At 47.7% G+C, this 21,833-nt stretch overlaps 1 protein-coding gene across 1 annotated transcript in view; it reads right to left on the bottom strand.

The window, feature by feature from the left end:
- Positions 1-21,833, bottom strand: part of LOC135200760 (iduronate 2-sulfatase-like) — a 70,102-nt gene that overhangs the window by 9,336 nt on the left and 38,933 nt on the right. The window contains 2 exon segments of the mRNA XM_064229376.1: positions 17,661-17,803; positions 18,034-18,211. Coding sequence (XP_064085446.1) covers positions 17,661-17,803; positions 18,034-18,211 — 321 coding nt within the window.

Raw genomic sequence — 21,833 nt, 5'->3', positions numbered from 1 at the left:
TGCCATCTTCACATCTTGCAGGGAGTGTGAAGTGAACACAGAGTTGCTTCGCTAAAACATGGTACTCAGGATGTTGCTGAGTGCCATGCTCTGTTGAAATGCTTCCGAGGCCGCGCCCTCACCTCGTGAGCATTCAGATAAAAAGATTTCAAATCTTTGTGCAAACACAATGAAGGAGCATTTTTGAAAGAACTCCTTAACACTAAAGCCAGGGTGTTCTTCGATATGGGCAAGTCTGGTCTTTTTCGGAACTGCAGATTGCCCGAATGACTTCGACTTTCTTGAGTTTTATGTAGATAAAACTTGAGAGACCCGACAGGGCACAGGACTCTCTCTGGCTCCTGCCCACTAACTTGTGCCATCCTTGCTTCCAAGCTCCTGGCCCAAGGACAAAATGGGTTTCCATTCTTAGGCCACAACGGAAGGCTTAGAGAGCACACCGCCTTGTGTTCTCTAAAGCCAAAACTTGTGACGATGGCTTAAAATCTCACTAACCCTCTTTGTCGTATCTAGGGTTAGAAGAAGGCCTTCCTGATCACATGCAAGAAGTTAACAGGTAGGAGAGGTTCGAATGCTTTGACATCAAGAACTTCAGAGTATGTCTAAGTTCCATATTGAAAGCTTCAATCTGGACATGCACAGTCAGTCCGTCTGTACTAAAGTCAGGTGACCGACCAGTTGACCAGTCAGACGAATCAAGGACAGCAAGGCTGTACCCTGAAGACCATAAGGCACTATTCTTCGCTGAAGGATGAGTGTCTGGACTGCCTGGGCGATTCAATCTAAGCAAACCTTGGGGGGTGTATCAACGCAACCCAACGTCGTCAGCGAATCAACTCCTGAGCAACTCCTGACTCGAGCTTCTGATGCCAGGAGAAAGGAGCGAGGAGCAAAAGGGCGATTCAGTCCCGAAGGAAGAATGCCTGACAATCCAACCTGGTCTCATGTTACACGATCATCGGGGGTGTATAAACGCAACCGACTTCGTCAACAAGAAACTCAGGGCTACTATATGTTGCCTGATCTCGCACGAGTGTCTGACTCCGAGAAAACAGTGAGACAAAAGTAGATGGTGAGCGAGTTTCGAGATTCCACAGAACTCAAAGATCGCGAAGGGCTTTGTTGTTTGACAGAAGCAAATCTCTGAGCCCAAAGGCCGTCAACAACATATTTGCGTATTCTTTAATAGTTGTGACTGCCAGCTTATCCCATTCTTCAGACGGAAAGGGAAGACGGTAATCTTATTCCTGTCAACATCTCGATAGTCTGAACGTAGTCAGACTCAGAGCGGAGAGGTTATAGGTACCTTTCGAGTTAGAGTAGACTGACTCTCTCGGAAAAGGTCCTTGGAAAGTGAACTAGGAAGGACGTGACCTCTGTGAATCCAGGATCCTGAAGGCCAACATGGGGCGATCAGCGTCATTGTCGCTCCCTGTGACGTCATAAATCCTCTTATTACATTTCCTAAGCGATTGAAAAAGGGGAAAAGAGACTAAACATCCATCCCCGTTCAATATCATAGGATGGCGTTTAATGGGAGCAGAGAAGAAGAAGCCTCTTCGTCCTCAACATATCGAAGAGAAGAATGAAAGGATGTCCCTAAAGTCTCCACAACTCTCAACATACTTCTAAAGAAAGATTCCACTCGGAAGTCAGTAGTTGCTGCCGTCGATCGAGACGATTCGTACGGACTTTTGCAATCCTGTAACAAACCTCTAGAGGATCGTTACATTCTACGCCTGTTGTTATAATAGGCCTTTCTCGTAAACTCGAACAGGGGCCGAGAGAAGATACTTCTTAAGATATGAGAGAGCTGTGGAATATCAGAGTTGATCTGGACCACTGGTTCCAAAAACTCGTTTCGAGGACTGGAGGGACGACCGAATTGCTTCTACTTCTTTCAGATTAAGATCCAGGACATCTGAAACCCTATCCAGATGTCCGGCACCTTCTTTCTATCACCTCAGGTGATAGACGCACTGAGATATGTTCACAATCATTCCTAGATCTTGAATAATATTTCAGTTTCCCGGTAGGAAAAAACTGTGGAGGTCTGAAGTGCAGTCTATTCAGGGAAACAAACTTCTTCAGGAAGGAAATGGTCCCCAGCAAGCTCATCCATTCCCTCCCCGAGTATGCTTACTTCCCTAATAAGGCTGCGCTTTGCCTAAGCAGGAGAGCATATAATAGTGCAATGTTGCGGTAGACTCGTAGTTCTATACCGTGCGGTAACGAGCACCGAAAGGATTAAGAGATATCTCTGTTGAACATAGTAAGGCAAAACGAATGCAATGTTTATTCATTCATGTAAGAAATCCCCTCAATCTTAGGCTAAAGTCCGTGATTGTAGGACAGAGATACAGTTAGTCAGTCAATCACGCAGGAGAGAGAGACGTAAACTACCGCGCATGACAGCGAACGAGCTGGGACTGGCTCGGTTGGACTGGGGCGGACAGTGACAGCAGCAGCTTACATTCGTCGTCTCTTACCGTTATGCGTGGGTTGCCAGCTACTCTATTCTACGAAGAAATAGGTCCGTTATTTTTGAGCAGAAAGAGACTCTCAAGCTGGTATATTTAAGCGAAACAGAAGGCGCTAAATATAGAAGTGCGTTTGTGTCGTCATAACACTATCATACAACGGTAAAAGAAAAATCGGAAACTCCTGGTAGGCTGCAGGGAGTAACGATTAAATGCCCTTAAAAGAAAAAAAGACAATAGACCTCTCGGTTGTCATCCGAAGAGGTAACTACAGCAAGCGTATATGACTTGAACCAACCAGTAGTAAAATAACGCAAGGCAAAATATGAAATTGTTATGATACAACAAAAGTTTGTTCATACTTACCTGGCAGAGATATCTATAGCTGAATTTGAAACACAGCTACATACATATCTGACAGGCAAGTTTATTTGAACAAATCTTTGAGAATCGAAGCGGATAGCTCAAGCTTCTTATGTTATTGGACATAAGCATTCATTGACGTAGTCTACAAGTCTATTACTTGTACGAGTCTGCGATTGATGAATGAGGGCTCTTACGAATCTTGTCAAAAAGAGCTTATCCGCTTACGCAATATAAAGTTATTGAGATGTTTGTCAATGAGAACTAACCCATTTACGGGACAAAGAGATATTTTGTCAATGAGGGGATACCCACTTACTTGACAAAACGATAGTATATTGTCAATGGGGGAAAGTCACTGAATTGAACAAAACATAATCCAGGAAGTCGAGCATATTATTTTTCCCATTCCCGTATCAATCGAGGAAGGGGCAAGAATCCTGATAAGAGACTGGGCTTTCGGCAGGTAGGACCCCGATGTTCAACTTCGGCAGCGTAGTCCCGAACTTAGGAACTAACAAAATCTATCATCTGAAAAGCCCTTTCAGATGGACTAAAAAGCTTGCAACTTAAATTTATTGGCAGTATGGCAAAGGAAGTCCTGTCTTGCGCTTTTCTGAAGAGCGTCCTCTTGATGAGTGCTTTTGCAAGAATCCTACTGAACGTAGCCGAGCGTCATGACGTGCAGGACGTCAAGCTTTTACATAACCCGTAACTGCCTTATCACAAAGTCTTGACTGCGGTAGAGCAAACGAGATCTTCCCTTGAGCTTTCCTTAACTCCATCCACCTTTGCGAAAAACAATATTAATTGACAGAGACCTCTTGAATTCGCGAAACCCGATGTCTTGCTGGGTTTCGAAGAAGAAGTTGCCTGTTCACTTTAAGCTTGTCCTCCGAAGCACTGCTTACTTCACATTCTTTGCAGGTGAGGTAGAAGGTATCACCGAAGGTAGAGGTAAAAAATTCTTTAGGCCCAAATCTGAAACAAGAGCTTGAAGAGTTCAACAGAAACGTTCAGCCATGCGAACACACCTGGCGTGCGCTGGTGCACGCTCGGCGTCCACTGGCGCGCGTTCGGCGTCCACTGGTGCGCGCTCGGCGTCCACTGGCGCGCGCTTGGCGTCCATCCGAGCGTCCCGCCCAAGCCGAGCGTCCAAAGAAGCGTGCAGAAAAGTGTCACGCTCCTGACAGGCGTCAAAACAAGCGAGAGAAACTGCCTTCAGGGAAGAGCGAGATACATCTTCGGAGAAAAATCCGACTGCACGAAGCAGTCTCAGGAGAAGGGTTGATCGTGTAAGAATACGAGGGGCGAGGGAACACCTTCTTATTCTCACAGAACAAAGCTCGAACGTCAGTGCTCAAAAGCGTCCTGCTACTACGACTTCTTTTTCGTATTTCTCGGTGGAAAGACGTACACATGTTCAGGCGATGTTCGCCTTATTACTTCTCACTGAAATGCATGACGAGAGAGAGAGAGAGAGAGAGAGAGAGAGAGAGAGAGAGAGAGAGATAGAGAGAGAGAAGAGAGAAGAGAGAGAGAAACGTGCCAAGCGTCCTCCTCTATAAAGTCCTTCCGAAAGCTCCACCCCTGCGCAGGGGAGGACGCTTCGGAGGACGAGAAGCAATCCTTCAGGATTCGTGCACGTGCATGCACTTTGGACAGTCTGGGGGATTTTTCATCAGAAACTGCCGAAGGCACGCCAGATCGGTGGGGGTTCCTCGTAACCCTCCTTCGGCTTTCGACATGCTCTCTCCCTGGGTCCTGGGAGTCAAGCAGAGGTCCCGGCCTAGAGGCGAAATAAGGCCGATCTGACGCACCCTCCACTACCTAAGGGGCACTGTCACTGCACTAAGCCACTTCACTATTGCTCTCTAAAGCAAGCACTTTCAATTCTAAGTTACGAATCGAAAGAGTATTAGAGAAAGGGCAATAACCTCTACAGACACTGTTTTAGGGCCCGAAGGCAACATTACAGGGTTAGAGTAACAATAACAGAAGTAGCACTCTACACAACAATGAAGGAGAGCGATCACCTCTCGCAGACATATTCATAACCCGTAGGCCATACTACAGGGTTAGGCAAAATAAAGTCTACAGGAAGGTTAGCAGGTTCACTACCCTGACTTTGTTTACTGATTAATTGCGTACATACGAATCATACGTCTTCCTTATGGAATTAGACATGTTTACTGATTAATTGCGTACATACGAACTCATACGTCTTCCTTACGGAATTAGACAAAGTTCTTCACAACTCCTTACAATGACAAATCTCAACAAAGAAGCAAGACCCATACCCCTCGTGCATACCAAGTGCGGATCTACCGAAGCTTTCGGTAGCCACACCCTATCTTTGCAGACAACACCCTCTGAAACTAGCCTAACTAGATTCAGATATCTTATGCAAAAATGAATCAAATTCAAATCAATTTAAGATAGCGTATGCCTAGCCACAAATCCAAATAAATAAATTAAAAGACAATTAGGATACTTAGCGACAATGAAGTTTCCAAAATCCAAAGACGGAGGTACTGAAAACAGGTGTTTCCAGCACCGGCGACAGAAAAATTATGAATAGAAAATGGGAATGGTTCCTGATACCCGCCTCCCAGCGGCGGGAATGGGTACTAACCACCTGGCCGACCACTGCGTGTGCCGGAAGTTTTTGAAATTCTGTCGGACTTCAGAAAATACAGCTATATATATCTGACAGGTAAGTTTCATGAACAAAATGATATTTTTATAATATAATAGTTTTAAATATACTTACCAAGTAATTACTACATAGCTATATTTTCCACTCAAACGGCAGCTTAGATTCAAAATTTCGTGGGTAGCACTTCAATATAGTTTGTGTAGGTGGCAGCCCATCCCAGTAACAGAATACTGGAACAGCCTAGCAGACATCAGAAAGGAGCCCGGAGGAGGGTGGGCTCCAATTCTGTAATTACTTGGCAAGTATATATAAAACTTCATTTTATTATACAAATGTACTTTTTATCTACGTAACTTACCAAGTAATTACATAGCTGAATCCCACATTGACAGGTGTGATACACAGTCATAGCATACTACTCTTAAATCATTAAGTCATGTACGTACTGAATTTGAAATAGAAAATTTGCTAGAATTGAATACAATACTTGTCATTCCTTATCAGTTAAGAAAGCCTGCATTACGTAAACATGCAACTGGTTATCACTCAACTTAACCTGTAGTGGCATGGCAGTAAAGCCAAGGGTTACCTCTACTTAAGTGGGAGCTTTGTAGTGAAGGAGTATTCTAATGGCTACCAAAGCATCAGTCGACAGTTATGCAGCTATGGAGTTATCTGACAGCTAGGAAAACTTTAAAAGATGCCCTTGCCCTAGGTGCATTACCAACATAAGAAACATCCAGAAACACTGTCACATACATTGAAATAACACCACAACCCATCTGCTGAGAGTGGTGGGTGCTCCAGGTAACTCAGTGCCTCCTGGCTCCTAAAACCTATATACCTCACTAGAAGGTGAAGAGATAGTGGGAGTGAATCCTATGCTTTCTCCTGCCATACCATGCCAGTCACTGTCCTGTGATACTGCAGAATTTTAAATGCTGTTTAGCAGGCACCAGTCAAGCCGTGGAAGCTCACGGATTAGTATAAATATTGCTGGTGCCGGCCTGCGTCCGGCGCCAGGTGAACTGGGCATCAGGCGACTGAGTGCCCGTCAAACTGCTGGGACTTCACGTATGCTGTAAGGCTAAGTTGGAGTCAAACTGTAGCTGGTGCCATGCGAGCTGGGCACCAGGGGAGCACAAAGCTCTGAGCACGGGGAGCTCTACAGCTGGGGCCAGATGAGCTTGGCACCTGGAGAACTAACAACTTGAGGTTCTGGAAGCTCTACTACAGCCAGCATCAGTCTGGAGCTGACGCCAGGCAAGGCATGGGTAGGTCGAGGACAGGTATAAATATTGCTAGTGCCAGACTATAGCTGGCTCCAGGCAAGCTGGGTGGCAGGCGAACTCGGTGCCAGTCGAGCTGCTAGGAGTTTGCGTGTGCTGTAAGCTCTAAAGTTGGCAATAGACTATAGCTGGTCTCAGGCGAGCCCGATGCTCTGGGTGCCTGGAGCTCTATAGCTGGGGCACCAGGAGAGCTAGTAGCTCGAGGTTCTGGAAACTCTATAGCTGGCGACAGACTGTAGCTGGTGCCAGGGGAGCTGGGCGCCAGTAGAGCAAGTAGTTCGATTTTCATTTATGATAGTGAGACACAAAGGACGATGTATGAAAATAAGGGATGTATGTGCCTGAAAGCTACATAAGTAGAGGCTGCTCTGATATTCTTAGCTTTCACTAAAAGAGGGAAAAGTTGATCTCCTGAATCTGAAAGTACTTCAGAAATAAATTCTCTTTAGGATGAAGGACAATGCAATCTTAGATAGCAAGGGAGTTCTTGACTGACCATCAAAGGTTAAGAAGGTCCTTTTGATTATTAAGTCCTGCTCAAGTAAATACCTAAAAACTGCAATTGGCAGAGAGCTCACTCTTTTCCCTGAGTTGGTGAGCGCTCCTAGGTGCTTGGAGCATGCACTGATGCCAGGTTGTAACTGGCGTCAGGCAAGCTGGACACCAAGCAAGTTAGGAATTCGGGAGATGGATGGAGTTATTGGAAAACAATGATGTCCATTAAGCTCCAAGGGAGAAAGAACGGATCCAGGTCTTGGATGGATCCTCGTTCTTGGCTAAAATGACAATTTGTCCAAAATTGCATTTTTCCTAACTATACAAACCTGAGGTCCTTTTACAATAGGAAGGTACTAGCGGCAGCTGGATAGGTCGTAAGCTTTCGAACAAGGGGTTCGGTAGTTAACTGCTTGTCCGACAGGCGCGCGCGACTGGGAGGTAAACAAATCACTTTTGCTTTTGGCCCAAGCAAAAACTGCAGAGTGAGGGGTGGCATGAGGTGGGACTATGCGTAAAAGGACCTCAGGTTTGTATAGTTAGGAAAAATGCAATTTTGGACAAATTGTCATTTGTTCCGACACGGCATACAAACCTTCGGTCCTTTTACAATAGGAAGACTCACTTCTTGGTGGGAGGAATCTGAGTCTTTTGTGAACAGACTGGTGTTCGCCCAACCTTGGAAGCCTCCCTGGTCGTAAGAGCGAGGGAGGGATCCAAGCCTCTGTCCGATTGATCGGGGTGTGCACCGCAGGATCAATGGTCAGGACTCTGGACCGAGGTACTAAGAAGAGAGGCAAGCGTCGAACTCTTCGTACCAGCAATGTAAGAACTTGTTCCTGTACAAAGGAGCAAATATAAAGTAATGGGTTTGTATCTTGTAGGCATCCACTTCCCCCCCCTTGTAGGAAGGAATGGTGGATATTCTGCTCCTATCCCTAGTGAAAGGGATAGGATGGGGCTCTGTCATATAGCTCACCTGCATCTCGTCCTCATCCAGCGTAGTGACGACCGTGGCCTCTGCCCACAGGTAGAGGAGGAAAAGGAGAGGGAAGAGGAAGCCAGTCACTCACTCATTCACACATCCATCCGCACAGTCACACCAGGACTCGATGCTGTTTCAGCCTGCGAGGGTCTTGGGTTAGCTACACAACTTGTTGAGCAGCCACCACGGGTCCCAAGGAAAAAGGTATCCAAGGACCTGTGGGCAATATCCCGAAGGTAGAAGGAGGTGAAGGTAGTCTGGTTAGACCAGACACCTGCCTTCAGACCTGCGCCACGGAGAAGTTCTTACGAAAACGCCAACGAGGGGCCAATACTTCTGACTTCGTGAGCTCTCGGACGGGACGTACGGATGTCGTCACTACCATCAGCCTCATACGCCCTCCTGATGACCTCACGCAGCCAGAATGAAAGAGTGTTCTTGGATACTTCTTTCTTGGTTACCCTGGTGCTAACGAAGAGGCGTCGACACTCAGCCTGAGGTGTCGAGTTTTCTTCAGATAGCGCCGTAGCGCCCTCACAGGACAAAGCAGCATCTCATCCGCATCATTATCGGTGAAGTCCATTAGGGAGGGAATCGTGAAAGACTCGAACCTGTCGTCAGGGACCGACGGTTTCTGAGTCTTTCCGCAAACTGAAGTTCGGGACGAAATCGAGCGTCACAGATCCCCATCCTGGAGTGTCATACATCATAGGAAAGACCATGAAGTTCCCCTACTCTCTTTGCCGATGCCCAGGGCCAGCAAGAAGAGGGTCTTGAGGGTCAGATCCCTGTCTGACGACTCTCGGAGTGGCTCGAAGGGTCTTCGAGTCAAACTCCTAAGGACGAGAGTCACATCCCACGCAGGGGGCCTGAGTTCCCTGGGTGGGCAAGACCTTTCGAAGCTCTCATAAGCAAGGAGATCTCGAACGAGTTCGAGATGTCCAATCCCCTCAGCTTTAGGACAAGTGCCAGGCGGCTCTGTATCCTTTGACTGTGGGGACTGAGAGGAGCTTCTCTCGGCGAAGAAACACGAGGAAATCCGCTACCTGCTGAAGACGGCCTACTTCCCCTGGTACACAGCTGCAGAGGACTGACGGACGTTTTCAGCCATCTCTGTTGCTGCGCTACGAGAAAAGCCTCTCATTCGCAAGAGATGGTGGATAACAGCCAGCCGTGAAGTCGTAGGGACTGGACTGCTTGGTGGTACCGCTCGACGTGTGGCTGGGCGAGAAGGTTGTGCCAAGGGGGAATCTCTCTCGGTTCTCCTGCGAGAAGAGCCAGCAGGTCCGGATTGGCCATTTGGGAGCCACCAGGATCATCCTGAGATTCGGGGTGACCAGTGCTCGACTGATCACCTTGCGAATCAGGCTGAACGGGGGAAAGGCATAGGCGAAGAGGTTGTCCCACGGGTGTTGAAGAGCGTCCTCTGCAGCTGCCCATGGGTCCGGCACGGCTGAGAAGAAAACCTGAAGTTTTCTGTTGTGCCGGGTGGCGAACAGATCCACGACTGGTCGCCCCCACAGCTCGAAGAGCCTTTCCGCCACGTCCTGGTGTAGAGACCACTCGGTCCCTATCACCTGATCCCGACGGCTGAGCGTGTCTGCTACTACATTCCTCTTCCCTGGAATGTAGCTGCCGACAGCTCTATTGAGTGTGCCTCGGCCCACTCGTGCACTGCCGAGTCAACTGGTACAACGGGAGAGACACTAGGCCCCCCTGTTTGTTGACGTAGGCCACTACCGTGGTGTTGTCGCACATCAACACCACTGAGTGTCCCATCAAGCGGTCCTGAAACTCTTGGAGAGCGAGAAACGCTGCCTTGAGTTCCAGTACATTGATGTGAAGGTGCTTGTCGTTCTCGTCCACACTCCTGAAGTCAGCAACTCCTCCAGGTGTGCGCCCCATCCCTCGGTCGATGCGTCTGAGGACAGCTGCATGTTCGGGGGGGGGGAGTGCGCCAGAGGCACTCCTCTTAAGAGGTTCCCTGTCGTCCAGCCACCAAGGCTAGGTCCTGCCTCACCTCCGGTGTCAGTGACACTGGAAAGCTTGGGGGATCCGTCGCCTGTGACCAACTCTCCTTTAGTCTCCACTGGAGAGACCGCAGGTGAAGACGCCCGTGAGGGACTAACTTCTCGAGTGACGACAGGTGTCTGATCACGACTTGCCATCGCTGAGCTACCTGTTCCTGCCGAGACAGGAACTGGTTGGCTGCCTCCCTGAATCTGCTGATCCGCGAGTCTGCGGGGAAGACTCGCCCTGCTACCGTGTCGATCAGCATACCCAGGTACTTGCATCCTCTGCTTGGCTCGAGATCGGACTTCTCGAAGTTCACAACGATCCCCAGATCGCGACAGAACTCGAGTAGTCGATCCCTGTCCTGTAGCAACTGCGAGCGGGAGCTCGCCAGGACTTAACCAATCTTCGAGATACCTCATCAAGACGTATCCCGTGCGAATGGGCCCAACGCAGACACCAGAGTGAACACTCGCGTGAACACCTGTGGGGCGGTTGAGAGACGAAGCAAAGTGCCCTGAATTGGTACACCGTCCCGTCGAGGATGAAGCGGAGGTACTTTCTGGAGGATGATGAATGGGTATTTGGAAATACGCATCCTTCAAGTCCACTGAAAGCATGAAATCGTTCTCCCTGATGGAGTCGAGCACGGAACGTGCCGTCTCCATCGTGAACCAGGTTCTGGCGAACAAACCGATTCAGGGGAGAGAGATCTATCACCGGGCGCCAGCCTCCCGTAGACTTTTCCACCAGAAGAGTCGACTGTAAAAGCCCGGTGACTGATCCGTGACAATTTCTACAGCTCTCTTGCTCAGCATGGTCTTGATCTCCTGTCTCAATGCTACGTCCTTCGATGATCCTGGAACATACGACTGCTGTTGGACCGTGGGCTTGGAGGTGAGGGGTGGCCGAGATTCGAAGGGTAATAGATATCCCTCCCGAAGGACATCTACAATCCAGGTCTCGGCGCCGTAGCGCTGCCAAGTTGCCCAATGGCTGGCCAGGCACCCCCCCAACTCCGGCAGCAGGTGAGGGGGAACGCCGTCCCTAGCGTTTCCCCCCTTTCTTCGACTTCTTCCCAGAGCCTCCTCGGGAGAAGGAGGGCTGGGAGGAGGGCTGCTTACGGCTCCCTTTGCAGAAGTCGAAGAAGACAGGAGTTCTTTCCACGGGGCTTCGACGCGACTACCGTCTTAGCCACCGTGCAAGCGCTAGCCGAGCTCTTTGGCTTGGCCGCAGTTCGAGGCTGCCCAGAAGCCTTCGAAACTGCCTGGTGTACCAGACGGTCACTGTCGTCAGTGCGCTGTCTGTCTCTTCCTGGGAAGAGAGAAGTCCCAATGCCGCGCTTCACGCCCAGCCTGCCCTGGAAACTCGAGTAAGGACAGCGTCCCTACGTCGGAGAACCAGGTTGGCCCACAGGTTTACCGTCTGGTGGGCAAGGAAGGAGATGGCTCATTCCCCCCAGACTGGCAAAGTCTTCCTAAAGGGCCGAGTCATCTTCGGCTGGGAGAAATTCCCCCGGAGTTGGCCGGCTTGACGACCTTAGATACTGTGAGGGACCACAGATCTATCCAGGAGACGGCGTGGAAAGCGCCCCATGGGCAGTGGATTCCAGCCGAGTGCCTCTTGGTGCGAGAACCATAGGTTCTCTGACAGGAGCTGGGCTGCAGAGACACACCCGGCGTTAGCCTGGCTAACTCCGGGTTCACCTGTTTTAGAGGGCGGCATTCGGGTCCTCAGACGAACGCAAAAACGTAAAAACCCGCTGTCGCAGTATAGAGGAGGTGGCAGCAGCTTGCCTCCGAACCTGCCAGTACTTGAGAGAACCGTCTTGCCGGAGACAAGAGATTCTACCTGGTCCTGCACTGAGTCGGCAAGCTCCGACCGCGGCAAACCCACCGTCGGTCTGGGTTCCCTCTTCGGCCCCAGAACGACTCGAGCCGGGACGTGGGCTCGGAAGGTGGGAGCGGCGATCCTTCCCCAAGGTCGTTGTGCTGACGAATCAGCGCAATTACCTCGGCAAAGTTCCTCTGAATCTCAGGAGTGACTGCATCCTGCGGAGCGGGACCATCCAGTCCCTCGAACAGGAGCAGCTCCCGAGATCCTCCCCCCTCGAGGGGGGGAACAGCGACAGACCCCTCTCGGTCTCCTCCAGCCACTTGTGCATACGACCTGGCCGGTCCGAGAACCAGGCCTGGTACGTAGGACGTCGTGGTGGGATCCCCTGAAAAAAGGGCCCCCCGCACCCACCCTCACGATCACTCCTCAATACCTCGCTCCTCCCGGTGTAACCCGAGGAGGTTGAAGGTATGGGAGAGGCAGACCTGATGCTCCCTCCTCGCTCGCTGGCAGAACCAGTGGGCTTGGAGGACTGCAGGCGATCGTCAAACCCGAGGTGGCGATCGAGCTGCAGGCCTGGTCGAGCCGTCTCGCTGTGGAGAACGGCTGGACTGAGCACAGCGGCCCCGGTCTCGCGTGTCAGAAGAGCTGGTGCTGGTGGCCGTACCCGATCGCTCTCTGTGAGAGTGACGGTCAGGCGACCGGCGAGCTCCGCTGTCACGGTGAGACCGGTGCGTATCCTCACGGCGTGTCACGTCGCTGGTTACCAACCAAGGCCGTGGCTGGTGACCGGTCGAACGGGGGGACCTCTTCCCAGCCTCAGCCTGTGGCCGGTCGTGGACCGTCACGTCAGCCCGGGTAGCCAGCTGGTCGCCGCGAGAGCGAGAGCTGGTCTGGTGAGAGTCGCGTGAGCGGCTGTCACCAGTCTTCCGCTCCGTGCCAGTGAACCTGACGCTGAGCTGGCTCAGAGGTCTGGTTCCTAGCTGCCACGGTCGCTGGTGGGCGACCGTACACTCGGTACCCCACTCTCGCGAAACGAGAGGCCGAGACGGATCCTGCTGCCGTGGTCGAACCACTAACAGCAGGCGAGGAAGTGCCGGTGTGTTAGCCGGCACCCCTCTGGTCCCCGTAGTCTTCTTCCTTGCGGAAGAAGAGACGGGTCCTGCTCCCGAAGGAGCAGGGTGACCAGCGGAAGAAACCCCCGTCTCACCGGAGCGAGACGGGCCCTTAGAAGCTCCCGAAGGAGACTTCTTAGGGGGGGAGGAGGCGACCTTCTTCTTCTTAGGCTGTGAAGCCTTAGAAGATGAAGGGGGAGAGGCGGCAGACGACGACGACGACGGACGAACGAAAAGAAGACGATGAAGACGACGACGACACCTTCCTCCTCTTCCTCTTCTTCTTCGTCAGCTTCCTCAGGACCGATGTCAGAATCTGTCATCCAGGGCGGAGCCGGGGCTGCTGTTGCCGAAGCAACAGGGCCCGGGACGTACTGTCCGAACAGATCGGCATCGGGAGCAGCGGCGCCACGAACAGGAACAACGTCAGCAGGTGCAGGCATCACAGGAACAGCAGTGGAGACGGCAGGAACAGATACAGGAACGGCAGCAGTGGTCGGCAACATCACGTCCGTAAACAGCGGTCTGGGCAGGTACGGCAGGTACGGCAGGCTGTACAGGCAGACCAGGTGGAAGGACCGACGGCACAGACATCCTAGGTACTGGTGGGAGGTCCAGGGGTGAGCTCTTCGGGCACACGAAGTCCGGTCGAGGCAGCACGGCAAACCAGGTGGCGGCATCACACTCCCCCGTGGTACGGCGATTGGCCCCTGCACCGATGTAGTTGGTGTAACAGAGACCGCGTGCGGGGTGTACACCAGGTGAGGAGGTGAAGCATAGCCAGGAGTTGACAGGGTCGTGGTAGTGATCGTCACCGTAGCGTGCGTGACAGCCACAGAGCCAGCGAGATGGTAGAGCAGCCCCTGGACACTCGGCACGCCCTGCAGACCCAACGATGCCCACACCTGTCCGAGGTCCGTCCTTCGCGGCAACAGCACCTGAGGAAGCAAAGGTCGGGTGATTAGCAGGATCCTCTACCCGTCCGTGCAATGTAGACGAACGGATAGAGGACCCAGAGTACAACTCAACGTCGGGGTATCTCGCGCCCTCCCTCTACCACACTCGACAGATCGGGTGAGGAGAAGGACCTAGAAACCCCCCCCCCGAAGGGGAAGGCGCCAAACGTGGGAGCTGAGCGGGCGGCAGGAAAGAAGACGAAGTGTCCGTAACCAAAGGAGTCGCGGGAGAGCTCTCCGACGACTCCTTTGCAGGCCTTCGCTTCTTCCTACCTTCGTACAAGCCCCACTGCGCCTCCCGACCATGACATACATACTTCACAGGGCTCGGCTCGGGTACATTCGCAGGCCGGAAACCCCCGACACCGAGCGCACAAAATATGGGGATCAATTTCTGGGAAGGAGCGGAACTTACCGCATTTACGCCCTTCGGTACCCGGGCACAATCTCCGGAGGGTAGCGGGGCGTGGAGACTCCATAATTGATCAGATTAATAATAAAGATGATGAAAAAGGGAATGATTGTACTTACAATGTTCACTCAAACACAAACACAACCATACAACCAAGGGAAAGCAAACGACGAGAAGCGGGCAGAGAGCGTAGAACACACACGTCCACTCGCTGTGAGGCCGAAAGCAAAAGTGATTTGTTTACCTCCCGTAGTCGCGCGCGAAAAGCGCGCCTGTCGGACAAGCAGTTAACTACCGAACCCCTTGTTCGAAAGCTTATGACCTATCCAGCTGCCGCTAGTACCTTCCTATTGTAAAAGGACCGAAGGTTTGTATGCCTTGTCGGAACAATCAAAGCTTCCTAGCTGGGCATGTAAAAGGACTAGAGAGTCCTTAAGATGAAAGATCTAGGTCTCTGTGCTTAACCAGAGATAAGCATAGATTGGTACCTCCCCTCCCCCCCCCCCGCCTCTCTCTCTCCCTTCCTCTCTCTCTCTCTCTCTCTCTCTCGTCTCTCCTCTCTCTCTCTCTCTCCCCATTTCATCAACTGTAAATACTAATGATACTCCTCCATCCTCCACTAAAAAAATCCAATTTTTAGAATTCTGAATGAAGCAATTATTGTAAACATGTATTGACATAAACAACCAAATCGAGAAACAGCTGACTGCTGACATCATTTACCATACCTATCAAGCATTTATTAAGAATTATGTTAAAATTGTCAAGTTGTTGAACCCTGCTGCTTCTCAATGGTGACTTCCATAAGTAAAAATGAAATACATTTTTGTTATCCCCCATGCAATGGAGATCTCAAGAAAGAATACTGGTAAATTAAAGCTGCAGGTTATAGCTAAGGCTAAATAAAACAAATAACGGCCAGGCAGAATGATGTTTGGAACTGGAAAATCATATTTAATATTTATACAATGAAGTAATCTACGCATGTTTTCAACCAAACGTCATTAATTTATGATAAAAGGTATCTTCAAATTATATCTTTTCTAACAAATAATGACAATGAAGATATCGATATTACTCAAATCAGCCAAGATTTTGAGAATGTAAACAATATTAAATACCAATGATCTACATGATGATGTTTATATTCTGTAATACAGTAACAAAATGATAATAGCAATACTGTAATTGGATACAACAAGCAAAACAACCTTTATTTAAGTCATCATTATCATAAATATAGTTGTACCGTTTAATTTTTGCAAATAATAACTTTTTGCTAAAAACCATTTAGGTTTTGTAATTTAGCAGTCATCCTATACTACAAATGAGATAAATTCATGAAAATTTGCCATTATTTTTTACCTGCGAGAGCTAATGCTGATACAATATCTATTATTTCAAAGAATGTCATTGTTCACTACATCTATCTATCAACTATATATAACAAATGCAAATGGCGTTGTTTATCGATGGTTCGTTGATGATTCCGAATCAACGTAAAAAACAAAATAAGAAAAAACTCCTGAAAGATTTCAGCTTGAAGGCTACAATATACACATTCTGATGGTTGATTTAAAGAAGCTACCATCGGAATCCGGTAAAATAACCAGAAAATAATGAATAAAGCTACTCGCCATGCCAGCTGTTGCCACTACAGACAGCACAAAATGAATAAGGATTGTGTGCTAAAACTATATTGAAGCGCTACCCGTGAAATTTTGAATCTCAACTGTCATTCGAGTAGAAACTATAGCTGTCATTACTTGGTAAGTTAGTTATATAAAACTAATGATTAAAACAGTCTTCCATCCATAAATGAAATAATTATTTTACAAAAGATTTTCTTGGTCATTCTCAGAGGATTTATTAATAACAGTTTGAAATGCACTGTCCATCCTAACAGTCAAGAAAGTCTATTTCAATTGAGGTATACACTCAGTCCTCTCCTCTCTCACTAGCATTTTGCTTCTCTTACAAAACTGCTTGTAAACCACAGATATGTAATTACTTGAATTACATTGGATCTCCAAGTTACCACTTCTAGGAGGACCTACTCTAGGTATGTTTACTATTACTGTTCATTCAATATAAATTTGAGGCACTGAGTTTCAACTGCCCAAGTCCATAATAAATACAATCAGCTGACTGAAGTGATTTTTCTTTCTGTTTATGTCATAAATGGTGAAGAGCCAGTGTCATAAAATTCATAAAAGCTTCTAATAAAACCACCACTCAATTTATTTCATAAGTTCAACTTTATCTCTAGCTGGGTCTAGAAGTAAGTTTTAGTATAATTGGTAACTAGAAGGAATTGTCTGTATTTATAATGATGCTAAAAATATTCCAGCAACAATGATGCCAACAATATTTATGGAGCAAGTATGTAGTACCACAAAAAAGCAGGAACAAGTTGGTGCCATGACCAGTGAAATATAAAATCAGGCATACCAATTAGTGCTAAATTAACTATGGAACCAGACTGTAACAGGACTCCTTAAATCTTATATATAAACTGTGGCTGCATGTGGTGGGAATGGCCAAGTACTTTTAAAAACTGCAACTCTTCCATGGTGTTAATTCTAGTCCCAAATGCATTCATAAAGCTTTTGACTGGTTTTTTCTTATTAAGTTTTTATGAATGTTCTGGAATGCTACAATCCTTTAATAAATATATTATTCTTGCTTCTTTTCTTTTGCCTTCATATTTTCTTATTTGCCTGTTTACAACAAAGTCTTTATTAATAATTATGGCAAATAGTTCAATCAGACCATGAAAGTAATTTCTAAAAGAGAAGGAAACTAGAAATCCCCTAAAGCCTCTAACAGAAAATTAGAATAAAACTGGTTGAAAAATATAAATAATGCATTTAAGGGACAAACAGATGCTGAAAAAACTGATAAATACCAACAGCTACATACATATTATATTTATACTAACTGCTACATTCACATTTTATTAAATGACTAATTCCACAGATATTACCAACAAAATATCATAGAGCCACATGTAAAGAAATATAATTTTATTGATAATAAACATAAATTTGTACAAACCTCTACTGGACAGTATATATTTCTCTGTAATGAGCCATCACTACCAAGGCATACTGGGGCATTCTTAAAAGCTTGAGTAGGGGGGTGATATGGATCCTCACTCCAACTATAAGGCTGATCATCAGAATAATTGCTGACTATGCCTATGAGAGAGGAATGAATTGAATAATGAATCACTAATGTGTACCACACATTTTATAACAAATTTATGCCAGTCCTAAAATCCTTTTTGATGTTTAAACTCAAATGAGTCAAAGACCTGGCCAAAAACATAATTATCCACATACTACGTACTAAGCATGAATTGAGAAAGCATAAAGGGTTTTGCAACATATTGAATACAATAGTACAGTACTGTAAATAAAAAAATTACCTGGATGGAATACCTTTCCAAATGAGACTGTATGGTAGCCATGATCTTTAAAATACTGTGGTAGAGTTGTAAAATTTCCTGCATTTGTTCTCCAGTAAGAGTGGACATCATAAAGCTTTGTAGTATCTGGTCGTCGAGAGGTTAGAAATGATGTTCGGCTTGGACCACACAGTGCCTGCTGAGATACAATATTCAAAAATTGGAGCACCATGACAAGGAATGTATACATAAAAATAAAAATTTGAGGAACTAATCAAGCTCAAAAATTTTAAATACAAAAAACTGTTTATAAAAACTCAAATTATAATGCCAAGGGGATTAAACAGTGCAGAACATCAACTGGTAAATCCTTAATTGGTAGATGGTCAGTCACTTTATTCTACTCCAACTTCTGTATCTAAGGTCAATTGCAGCTGGGATGGATAGGGCAACTCCACATAGTAAGTTACTACATATCTGTCAGCTATTCAGTGGAACATGTATAAGAAAAATGGTTGATGTTGGCAAACAGTACAGAGTTATTATTATTACATTATTGAACTACACCACTGAGGAAGCATTGTTTACAGCTAACAGGGACTATGGAGTAGAAGCAAAACTAGAGGAGTTACATGGAAAACTCTATATCCTAGTACTGGATGATGCAGTGAATGAATTATGTCTGTAATTGTGTTAAGCAACTCAAGCGTAATAAATCACCTGTACTTGATAGTATCCCCCAAGGTTTTCAAAATTTTAAAGCTTGTCATGGATACTGTTTTTGACCTTCATGTAGAGGACATTTCATGCGACTTACTCATTGTTAAGGGCTTGAAGAAAATTGTTAACCCATCATAAAGGAGGTGATGCACAGAACATAGGGAATTATCATGGTATTAATATAATGTCTGCTGTATCAAAATTATATAAATTCATTTCAATTAATAATACTTCAGCAGTGGTTTGTTTCTGATGAACAACACACAGGAACAAAGAAAGGTAGGGATATGAAGAAATAATTCTGACAATACATTTACTTACTGATATAGCAAAGAACCAGAAACGGCCAATATATGTTGCGTACATAAACTTTGAAAAAGCCTACAACAGAGTTGAGAGAGAAATGCTTGTAAGACTACTGAAATGAAAGACGTGTGCATCATAACTGTTCTATAAATAAATGCTCTTACAGGGGTATGGCAAGGTAGTCTTGATTTCTGGTTTCTATTTACCTAATACCCTATGATATGCAAGGTTAAGGAATATGGTGAGGATGGATGGCTTGGTCAGCTCCACTGTTGGTACTGGTGGAAAATAATGCTTGTCTCTGCCACAAGAGAGGGGATTAGTAATTGGAAATTTGAGTATGTATACTGCATAATATAGCAGTTAATAAAGAACAAACACAATATGAACTATTTGATGCCTTTAATTTCTAACGAAGCGACTGTTCAATGCTGTGAAAAATATGTTGATTCTGGGAAAAGTATAATGAATGCATTACACTATGTGCAAGCAAATAAAAATGACAATTTGTCGAAAATTGCATTTTTCCTAACTATACAAACCTGAGGTCCTTTAACAATAGGAAGTAGCTAGCGGCAGCTGGAACGGTCGTAAGCTTCGAACAAGGGGAGAACGGTAGTTAACTGCTTGTCCGATCGTCGCGCGCCGCTCGACTGGGAGGTAAACAAATCACTTTTGCTTTTGGCCCATGCAAAATACGCAGAGTGAGGGGTGGCATGAGGAGGGACTATATGTAAAGGACCTCAGATTTGTATAGTTAGGAAAAATGCAATTTTCGACAAATTGTCATTTGTTCCGATACGTAATACAAACCATCGGTCCTTTAACAATAGGAAGACTCACTTCTTGGTGGGAGGAATCTGAGTCTTTAGATGAACAGACTGGTGTTCGTCCATCCCTGGAATGCCTCCCTGGTCGTAAGAGCGAGGGAGGGATCCAAGCCTCTGTCCGATTGATCGGGGTGTGCACCGCAGGATCAATGGTCAGACCTCTGGGCCGAGTACTAAGAGAGAGGCAAGCGTATCTCTTCGTACCAGCATTGTAAGAACTTTTTCCTGTACATGAGCAAATATAAAGTCATGGGTTTGTCTCATGTAGGCATCCACTTCCTCCCCTCCCCCTTGTAGGAGAAAGTGATGGATATACACTCCTATCCCTAGTTAAAGGGATAGGATGGAGCTCGGTCGAGTAGCTTACCTGCATCTGACTCCCTTCCAGCGTGGTAACGACCGTATCCCTCTGCCCACAGGTAGAGGTAGAGAAAGATGGTGAAGAGAAGCCAGTCACACTCTCATTCGCACATTCATTCTCCCAGTCATACCAGGAATCGATGCTGTTCTGCCTGCTCGGGTGCTGGGTAAGCTTACACAACGTGTTGAGCAGCCACCACAGGTCCCAAGGAAAAAGTATCCAAGGACTTGTGGGCAATATCCCGAAGGTAGAAGGACGTGAAGGTGGTCTGGTTGGCCCAGACACCTGCCTTCAGGACCTGCGCCACGGAGAAGTTCTTACGGAACGCTAAGGAGGGTCCGATACCTCTGACTTCGTGGGCTCTCGGTCGGAGCGTACGGATGACGTCGCTACCATCAGCCTCGTACGCTCTCCTGATCACCTCACGTAGCCAGAAAGAAAGCGTGTTCTGGAAAACTTCTTCTTGGTAACCCTGGTGCTAACGAAGAGGCGTCGACACTCAGGCCTGAGGTGTCGAGTTCTCTTCAGATAGCGCCGTAGCGCCCTCACAGGACAAAGCAGCATCTCATCCGCATCGTTATCGGTGAAGTCCAGAAGGGAGGGGATCGAGAAAGACTCGAACCTATCGTCAGGGATCGACGGATTCTGAGTCTTGGCTACGAAGTTCGGGACGAAATCGAGCGTCACAGATCCCCAGCCTCTGGTGTGTTTAACATCATAAGAAAGACCATGTAGTTCCCCTACTCTCTTCGCCGATGCCAGGGCCAGCAAGAAGAGGGTCTTGAGGGTCAGATCCCTGTCTGACGACTCTCGGAGTGGCTCGAAGGGTCTTCGAGTCAAACTCCTAAGGACGAGAGTCACATCCCACTCAGGGGGCCTGAGTTCCCTGGGTGGGCAAGACCTTTCGAAGCTCCTCATTAGCAAGGAGATCTCGAACGAGTTCGAGATGTCCAGTCCCCTCAGTTTTAGGACGAGCGCCAGTGCTGCTCTATATCCTTTAACTGTGGGTACTGAGAGGAGCTTCTCTCGGCGAAGAAACACGAGGAAATCCGCTACCTGCTGAAGAGTGGCTCTGAGAGGAGACAGACCCTGTCTACGACACCAACCACACGAAGACGGCCCACTTCCCCTGGTACACAGCTGCAAGAGGACTGTACGGACGTGGTACCCAGCCATCTATTGTTGCTGCGCTACGAGAAAAGCCTCTCGTTCGCAAGAGATGGTGGATAACAGCCAGCCGTGAAGTTGAAGGGACTGGACTGCTTGGTGGTACCGTTCTACGTGTGGCTGGGCTAGAAGGTTGTGCCAATTGGGTAGCTCTCTCGGTGCGTCCGCAAGAAGAGCCAGCAGGTCCGGATACCAAATGGCTTGAGGCCGTTTGGGAGCCACCAGGATCATTCTGAGATTGGGAGTGACCGAATCAGACAGAAGGGAGGAAAGGCGTAGGCGAAGAGGTTGTCCCAGGGGTGTTGGAGAGCGTCCTCTGCAGCTGCCCATGGGTCCGGCACGGCTGAAAAGAAAACCTGAAGTTTTCTGTTGTGCCGGGTGGCGAACAGGTCTACGACCGGTCGCCCCCACACAGGTTGAAGAGCCTTTCCGCCACG

Source organism: Macrobrachium nipponense, chromosome 27, assembly GCF_015104395.2.
Source record: "Macrobrachium nipponense isolate FS-2020 chromosome 27, ASM1510439v2, whole genome shotgun sequence".
NCBI classification, from domain to species: Eukaryota; Metazoa; Arthropoda; class Malacostraca; order Decapoda; family Palaemonidae; genus Macrobrachium; species Macrobrachium nipponense.
The sequence above is the reverse complement of the archived record's forward strand: the minus strand, read 5'-3'. Positions and strand labels throughout refer to the sequence as shown.